At 44.2% G+C, this 8063-nt stretch overlaps 1 protein-coding gene across 3 annotated transcripts; it reads right to left on the reverse strand.

Annotated features, from left to right (window-relative positions):
* Positions 1 to 2044: 2044 nt before the first annotated feature.
* LOC148012797 (universal stress protein PHOS32-like) lies at positions 2045 to 3845 on the reverse strand. 3 transcript variants are annotated; one of them, XM_087669094.1, is made up of 2 exons: positions 3686 to 3845; positions 2045 to 3012 (listed from the first exon to the last, which is right to left on the reverse strand). In XM_087669094.1, the coding sequence occupies exon 2, from the start codon at positions 2998 to 3000 to the stop codon at positions 2338 to 2340; it is 663 nt and encodes a 220-aa protein (XP_087525220.1). In that variant the 5' UTR covers positions 3001 to 3012; positions 3686 to 3845; the 3' UTR covers positions 2045 to 2337. The 3 variants fall into 3 exon arrangements, with proteins under 3 accessions (XP_087525220.1, XP_087525221.1, XP_087525222.1); XM_087669095.1 differs by lacking the exon at positions 3686 to 3845 and adding an exon at positions 3354 to 3507; XM_087669096.1 differs by lacking the exon at positions 3686 to 3845 and adding an exon at positions 3175 to 3322.
* Between the last annotated feature and the right edge of the window lie 4218 nt (positions 3846 to 8063).

Here is an 8063-nt window from a genome sequence, read left to right on the forward strand (position 1 = left end):
CGGCTCAAGAGATCGCAACCAAGAGAGAGAAAAAAAAGTTATATTAATGTCTACAAAAGGCCAAATCAACCTCTATGAGACCAAAATGTTACATTTGAAAAGTCAAGGAGTTTTCCCAAGTCCCAAGATAGTTATCATGTAATGCTATTACTAACCAAGTGGAAAATAAACAATAAACAATACATGGCTCATAAGCACAAAATGATATCTAATGTCTATCATTAAAAGGAAAATATTGAATGTAAATAAACTTATTTTAATCGTGAGCTTTTCATTTTTCCAAAAAAATATTTGGCAAAATGGCTACCCACTATTGCAACCAATGATCCAAGGCTTTGGTTTTTCTATATTGAGATCCTAGATTAAGCATTGAAAAGTGTGCATGTTTGTGATTGTATGTGTATCTCTATAGGAGAGGAAGCATCAGTAGTAGAATGTGTGAAGTGTAGGGGAAAGAAACAAGTGAAAACGAGTGTGCGCGGACACATAATAGATACCCAAATAGTGTGCATGCATGTATGGGAGTGTATGAGAGGGAGGGAGGGAGGGAAGCAATCCATGTAACTCAAAATGAATTGTGTGTGGTGCATGTAAGCATGTGTGCATGCAATAATATGTATGTCCTTACACACGTGCACATGTAGAGAAGGCCAAATATGACATTGTGTGTTGGTATGTGAGCAAGTGTACCAAATAAGGGTGAAGAGATAACATGAGTATCGCCATATGATACATTTGCACACGCGTACACACACGTGCATAGGTGTCACAAGCAAACTCCCAATTTTTGCTACACAGTGAAACTAGCTAATCTACAAACAATCTTAGTGTGCCAATGTGCAGCGGCATGTTGGCTTGAAGGCGTCTGTAATATTTCAAATCATTAATTTAAACTTCTTCACACAGCCCACGAGTGCGTTTTGGAGTGTGAAGAGTATGCACTCATGCACGTGTGACACTTTTGAGCACAATTTAAAGCAAACAATACACTAGATGGCATGACACACACACGTCAAATCAACCAGCACAAGTCATTGTAGTTCAAACTACCTGTGTGACAGGCTCACCGCAACTTCAACTGCACAAAGAAGGAAACTCCAGCCAGTCGATGTAAGTACCTCTCAAAATGCTGGTACTTCATGAACTTAACCAAGTTCTTCTGGCATGGCACAAAATTGTTTGTGATCATTATTGACAGAAATATTGTTTGTCTGAATTTAGACTCTCTATGTCTCCCTTCCTTCAGCCATTCTCTGCAGGGCTCCCTCCCAGTCAAAACCTCCGTGTGGCCAGGATGCTCCGAGTATTTAAAGTCCCTCAAGCAGGTCAATTGACCTGCGTGGGGCTCGACTCTTAGTGTATGCATCATAGCGCATGGTGCAACTAGCTAAAAAATGAACCACAGCAGATGCCAAAATGAAATCTTACTTAACTCGTGCCCACACTTACAGAAAAAGATTTACAGTATCAAATTTGAGTGCCTTGGTTCATTAAAGATTTTGATAAACAAAGTGTACATATTTAGAGCCTCAAAACACAAAAGCTTAATGATTTAGACAAAGCAACCTCTAGGCCGATCAGCGGACAACAGGTTTTAATACAATCACACAGCCCATATAGGTATCCAAGTTGGACAACTATGAAGTAAGAAAAGCTCAGTAGCAGTATTACAAAAATGTTTTAAGTTAAAGGTGGCAGTAAACATTGACTTCCTTGTGCCTACAGTTTAACTTCTGAATGTCATTCTCCCAGGTTAAAACCCTTCTGAAACAATACATGCAAAGTTCCATACTCACCAAAACCATAAACCATCACGTTAGACAACAATACATGCAAAGTTCCATACTAACCAAAACCATAAACCATAACATTAGGTAACTACAAACAAATTGAAAAGACAAGAAGGCAACTAAATGCATCTTCAAAGCCTGTGCTGAAAGTAACATCCAACAGTTTATTCTTACACATCTACAATGTAATTATTGATGTGAGACACAACAGCCTCTGCGTAACAACTCTAATCAACCAAGTGCGAGTCGGAAAACAGAAGAAATCATAATCACATGTTTTCTCAAAACGATCGGCAAGCACATAAAACAACTGAACACACTAGCCTCACAGCCTTGGTTATCCTTTGATAACAGGAGTCTATGTTGCATGTACAACCTGTCAAAAACATCATGTGTAAACATGTGCAAATGCAACCAGAACACAACCCAGATCAACAACCTTCCTACCTAGGACCACCAGAGCCCTTATCGACGATGTCGCTGCTGCTTTAACAATCCGACATTACACAACAAAAAGAGAGACTGTATGTTGGATAGCGGGAAACTCCTAAGCTGCAGCAATACCTTTCTCTGCAGGCACCACATCTTCCTTTTCCTGTACAGACTTATCATCAAGTCGAGCACTATGAGCCGGCAAGTCTTCTGCTGCTACTTTATGACCCTCCGCAGGCATTCTAGATACAGCAACTGTTCCTTCCTCATCTTTCTCTTCCTCAGGATATCGGACCACCACCACAGGGCAATCACAATGATGCACACAATAATCACTGACACTCCCCAGCCGAGCTTTCTGAGGGTTCTTACTTGCTCCAAAGCCTCTGCTTCCCATTATAACAGCATTGACACCAAGCCTCTCCACCTCCAGACAGATGCGCTCTTTCATGTCATGATCCTTCACAATGTGAATCTTGTATGCAATGTGAGCATCCTGAATAGGTTTGGCAAGTTCAGCTGCCTTATTTGATGTAAGTGTATCAAAATCATCCTCACACTTCAGATGCAGTTCATCACCAATAGGAATAGACTGATCCATGGCTCCCCAGTCTGCACCATACAAGACATTAGTAGGTTGCACATGCAGTATGATCACAGAATCATCCGGCCGTAAATAATTGGCAACAGCCCATCTGACAGCATAGGCACTCTCATCACTGAGATCCACTGCAATCGCTACTTTGCGATGCCCAATTCGACCCAAAGCATGTGGCATCCTTGCTGTATTCTGCAGATACAGACAGACAGTTGGCCCGACTTCAATGCATAATCATCCTCACCATTTATTCAAAATCCAGCAAAAGGCACCAACATTCTTCATTAGTTGAACTCCTAATGGAATGTATAATAGCTTCCAGGACCAGAAAAGGACTCAGAGAATAACAACCACCTTCAAACCCTGTCTTTCTTTTTTGTTTCGGAGAAAGGCTTGAAATTAGAAAGATGCCTCAGAGGTGTACCCAAGGTTTGAACTCACGCACCCATGTAAACACCCACACCCTCAAAGCACTAATCAAAAAGTCAAGCAAAGGGTTAGGTCAGAGAATCCATCACGAGTAAAATGCTTACAGTCTGCATCCGAACCCTAACTTGCCCCTCTCTGATGCAACGAATGCACTATAAATGTGTCAGCATGAGCTATGTCCGATGACATAATGGCCCTTTCAGAAAGGGAAAAGGGACCGGGGGGGGAAGGGCGCGTGGAGGGATCTGATTGTCCTGGATCATGGCTATAAAACTGCAGTTTCTTGGCTTGCTACAACCTCGTAAACAGTAAATAATTAAAAACCGATGTTTCTCTAGCCAGGGCCTTAAAAGATCGCCATTTTTTTGCTGTGGAAGGGAACGAAAATCAAACAAGAAGATGCAAACACAGGGAATGCACAGAGATGCAGAATTACCTGATTATGGGGTTGATTGATTGCAGGAGAGGAATGATCAAGAAAGGAACTAAGGGTATATGTCCGATTATATGTATCGATCGTAGGTGCAGAAGCAGGAAGGGAGCGGATATCCTTAGTATCACCCTCTTGACTTGGCCTTGGGCAAAATTTTTCTCTCTTTAACATTAAATGAGTGCCATTTTCCCAAACACGCCATTTTCTCAGTTAAATATTGAATGATTGCAAATTTTCCCCACAAAATCTTGAAATGTGAAGAAGATGGATTAAAACCTTAAAATTTGACGATTTTCTAAGACATTAAAATGGATAGATATGTACAACTTGATCCAAAATTTTAAGTTAACCATTGTTTTTATCGAGTGAAATATGAGATTATAATAGTAAATTGAAATATTTTTGATTGAATATTAAATGGTTGTAAATTTTTGCAATAGCAACCAATGCACTTGATTGACTCATCCATGCTAAAATGAAGGCCGGCAAACTTCATGGTATAAGCCTTCCCAACCGCAGTAAACAAAGGATCTTGAACCAATTTGCAAACCACACAAATAGTACAATCTGTCATGATGACACTTCTCTCAAGTCCTTCTGGGAATGTATACAACAAGAGTTTTGTCTAACCTTGGGGTCAATTGCTGTCAACCCAAAGAAAACAAGTATTAAAAGCTTAATGGCCCCACCTCCTAACTAGCTGGTCAACAAAGGGTGTGATATCATACCTTAATGTAAGATTCTTCATCTTGTAGGCATCCCTATGGGGTCTATGGTCACTCCGAGCTAACACTAGCAATGGATTATGAACAAGATGAAGAAAAAGGCGAAATTCTAGAAGGGTGTGGGAGCTTTCACTCAACCGCCAAGACCCACGGACCGCTTATTGTTTCAAGCGTTCCAAGCCGAGCACTAATGGCTACCTCTCACATAGCCGACGCGCCATCCATATCTATGGGTGTAGTGAGCTTACCTTGATGCCGTTCGAGTTACCTCCTCTCTCGCACACTCCGGTAGCTCCACGATCCAAGTGCAAGCTTCAAGCAAGCTCCATCCCCAAGCTCCACGCTCCAAGCTCCATTGCCGCGAGCAAGAGAAGAGAAGAGAAGAGAAGAGAAGAGAAGAAGAGAGGAGAAGATGGAGAGCTTCTCCTCCTCGGTCCCTCACCCTCACACTCTCACACTCCCTCTCTCAAGCACAAGCTCAAGCAAGCAAGAAGAAGAAGAAGAAGAAGAAGAAGAGAGCTACTTTTGGCCACACACAAGAATGAGCTTCTCATTCACTTTTCAACTTTATATACAAAACCCTAAATCCCTTTTGGGCGGTCATCCCCTTTTTCCCTTTTTACATGGCCGGCCATAGCCTAGGCCCTTTTTCCCATTGTCCTTCTATCTTCCTAGATTCCTTTCCACCGCCTGTCTACATTTACAAATTGCACGGGTGAGAGCCCGGCGCTCTTTTACAAGATTTCAGGGTGCGCCTTTTTATTTTAAAATGTGCATTTCCCCTTATGCCTTTGCCTTGGACTTTTAAGGTTGCCCTTGCGCTTTTGGCCTTTTCTCCTTTTCTTTCTTCAGTCAGGCTACCTTTTTTCCGCCTTTGCCCTGCGTCTTTTCCACTTCCTTTTGCTTTCTTCGTGTTGGGGTTAACATTACCCCCCTCCTAGACGAGTGCCAGTCCCATGGCACTCACCGTCGTAGGTAGCAGGCTGTAGCATACACCAAAGACGTGGGTGACAAGGACACCTGTGGGTTCCGTGGAGGAGTGTTGGTGGTGGTGTGGTAGAAGGTCCTGGGGGCCTGTTGGTGGCCCAGGTGGCTGGTGGAAGGTTGTTGCAGTTGGTGGTAGGGCATGCTGTGCGGGGGATTGCATGAATGCCCAGCACAAGTGTTGGTTTGTTGGGGATTCTGCGCATGATGATTCCTTGTGGGTTTGTCGGATGGTAAGCGACAAGCATTCAAAGTTGAGTGTTGAGAAGGAGCGATTGGAATCTGGTTGGAGGCTTCAATACCTGCAATTTGAAAACCTCTCGTGTGATCTCTCCCTAAGGGGTAGTGCTAGTCTTCTTATTGTGCACAAGACATATTTGATTAGTTTGGGAGACAGGTCGAACTCTAAGCAAGCTGAGAGTATTGTCCTGCACTTGAGGACCCAAACTGTGCATATACTGTGGTGCAGATATCATGTAAGTGCTCGTGCATACTTAGATATTACATAGTTAGAAGACCGTGGGTTAGTTTCTCATAACGATTCGTGGATGAAGCAAAGTTGTCCATGTGGAGAAGGAGTACGCGTGAAGGCATATGAGACATCCTTTGCATTGTGACTGCATGATGTAGCATAATGAAATACAAGGACACCGCACTTCTAGTAGCTGGAAACTATTGGACTCGCTTGATGAGTACGGTGTACTTTTCATGGCCAATCGTGCGATGCTTATCACCACTGATTGCAATGGTACGAAGGCAGAGTGCAAAAGAAAATTGTGCAAGTGGATCAGGGTGACAGGTCTAACCCTAGGCGAGACAAGCTCCCCAGGTATGTCCTGCCCTTGATGTGCCCTGAACAATTGTGGGTGAGTGTAAGGGGCTAGGGGACTAGGGACGAAGCCGGTCGACCAAGGTCACCAGACTTACCTAATTTGAGGACCCCTAGGTGCTGTGCTGTGATTGTGGGTGCTTCTTATTTTTCCATTCATTTTTTTTTCTTTTTTTTTTCTTTTTTTTTTTTGCCTGAGTACAACCATTACAATCTGTTGAGGCTATCAGCCTTTCAATGGGTTGGAAACTGTCAAGCTTCGAAGGCTCAGAAAAATGACTAGTACAATGATGATGGTGCCCTAGCCTCGTTGTTAGAGAAGCAGTTGGCGAAAGGGGGAGATACACTTGAGATATTGCAACCCTCCTTGCGGCACATGCGATGTGGGTACAATTGAGGTGGCGTAGCATATATTAAACGCAGATATGATAAGTTCATACAGGTCAGGAACATGTCAACACTTAACAAGTCAGGAACACTCAACCATTTAAAACAAAAAAGTCCTGGCCAGTTATCATTTGATAAGCCCCTTATGCATTATGGGCTACTCGATTTGAACGAGGCGGGGCGAGTCTGGATGGCCGGGTGATTGGGGCTCTGCTCTGGTGTGGGACTCCCGCGGGGGTGAGCAGGGAACATGTCGGCCGGGATATGAATGGTGTAATCCCGGCTCGCTACCGTCTCCAGAATTTCTTTAAATAATTCGTTAAATTCTTCTCGTTCCCGAGCTGCCCTTTTTGCCTTTGAGCGTCTGGGGCCTGAGCAGGAGCTGGGAGTGCACACCACTAGTGCTGTGGCCTGTTGCAGGTTTCGGGTCTCGACCTTCTGAACTCGAGGGTTCTTCGGCCTTCGCCCTGGGCAATGTCGCTTAGGGCCCCGCTTCTTGGCATACCTCTTGATGGTGGGCACATAGTGCTCTGGTGGAGGGGCGCGTGCCACATGCTCCCGCCTTCTGCGAAGAGCGTCTTTGCAAGCCAACTCTTCATGATTCTCCATGCGTTCCGCCAAAAAAAGGAAACCTGCAAGGTGCGAACCAAGGGTTAGACCTTGATACAGAGACCACTGTTTGCATGGAAGGGATTTTAGTGTGGTTTATGAAGCGCATATGACAAAAAAGGGAGGAGTGAGGCATGCGGTGTTTGTTGTAGGGGAATGGTCCCCATGCTGATGTTCGCATAGCCTCCAGTCATTTGCGGACATTAGTTTATGCTAAGTCGTGTGGACTGGTTGTCATGGAGTGGGACAGGGTACTTCCTCGGGAGGATAGACCAAAAGGGAAGAAGGTGTATAGGAAGAGACTCCACCCTGTCTACACCATCAGAGTTGTTGGTCAAGGCCTCCTATGGCGGCAATATGGGTTGCATGCCCTTCACTTGGAGGTGGGGCTAGTCACCCGACTTTTAAAAGTGTGATATGAGGAGGACCTGAGGAGCTTAGCCTGTCAAACCCGACTCCTCTCCCTGCGCTTGACTATCATTGCTTGTGTGTGTTGATATTGTTTATACATGGTGACACAAAAATCAGTGTTTATTTATATACATATCTATGAATCCATGTCACATCACGAGGATAAGAACCAAGTGTAGAACTTGGGGTTGTACCGGAGCATGGCACACGCATCTAAAATTCGTGGCAGTTGACTTAGTACTGATAGATATTTTGCCACGTCGAGTAGCACGGAACCTTGACCGAGTCTACTGGCAATATGTAACTCCTCTTCGGTGAGAACCTTATCAATCAAAGGGCCCTGTAGCGTAGTCCCAGCCAAGTCCGCACCCCGAATGTCAGTGAGCACTCGAAGGGAAGTTGGTGCCACGTAGGTTGGGTCTCTTTGAGACCGCCA

The sequence above is a fragment of the Lygodium microphyllum genome, chromosome 27 (assembly GCF_053477565.2).
Source record: "Lygodium microphyllum isolate KBCC chromosome 27, Lygodium_microphyllum_v1.1.10, whole genome shotgun sequence".
Lineage (NCBI taxonomy): Eukaryota > Viridiplantae > Streptophyta > Polypodiopsida > Schizaeales > Lygodiaceae > Lygodium > Lygodium microphyllum.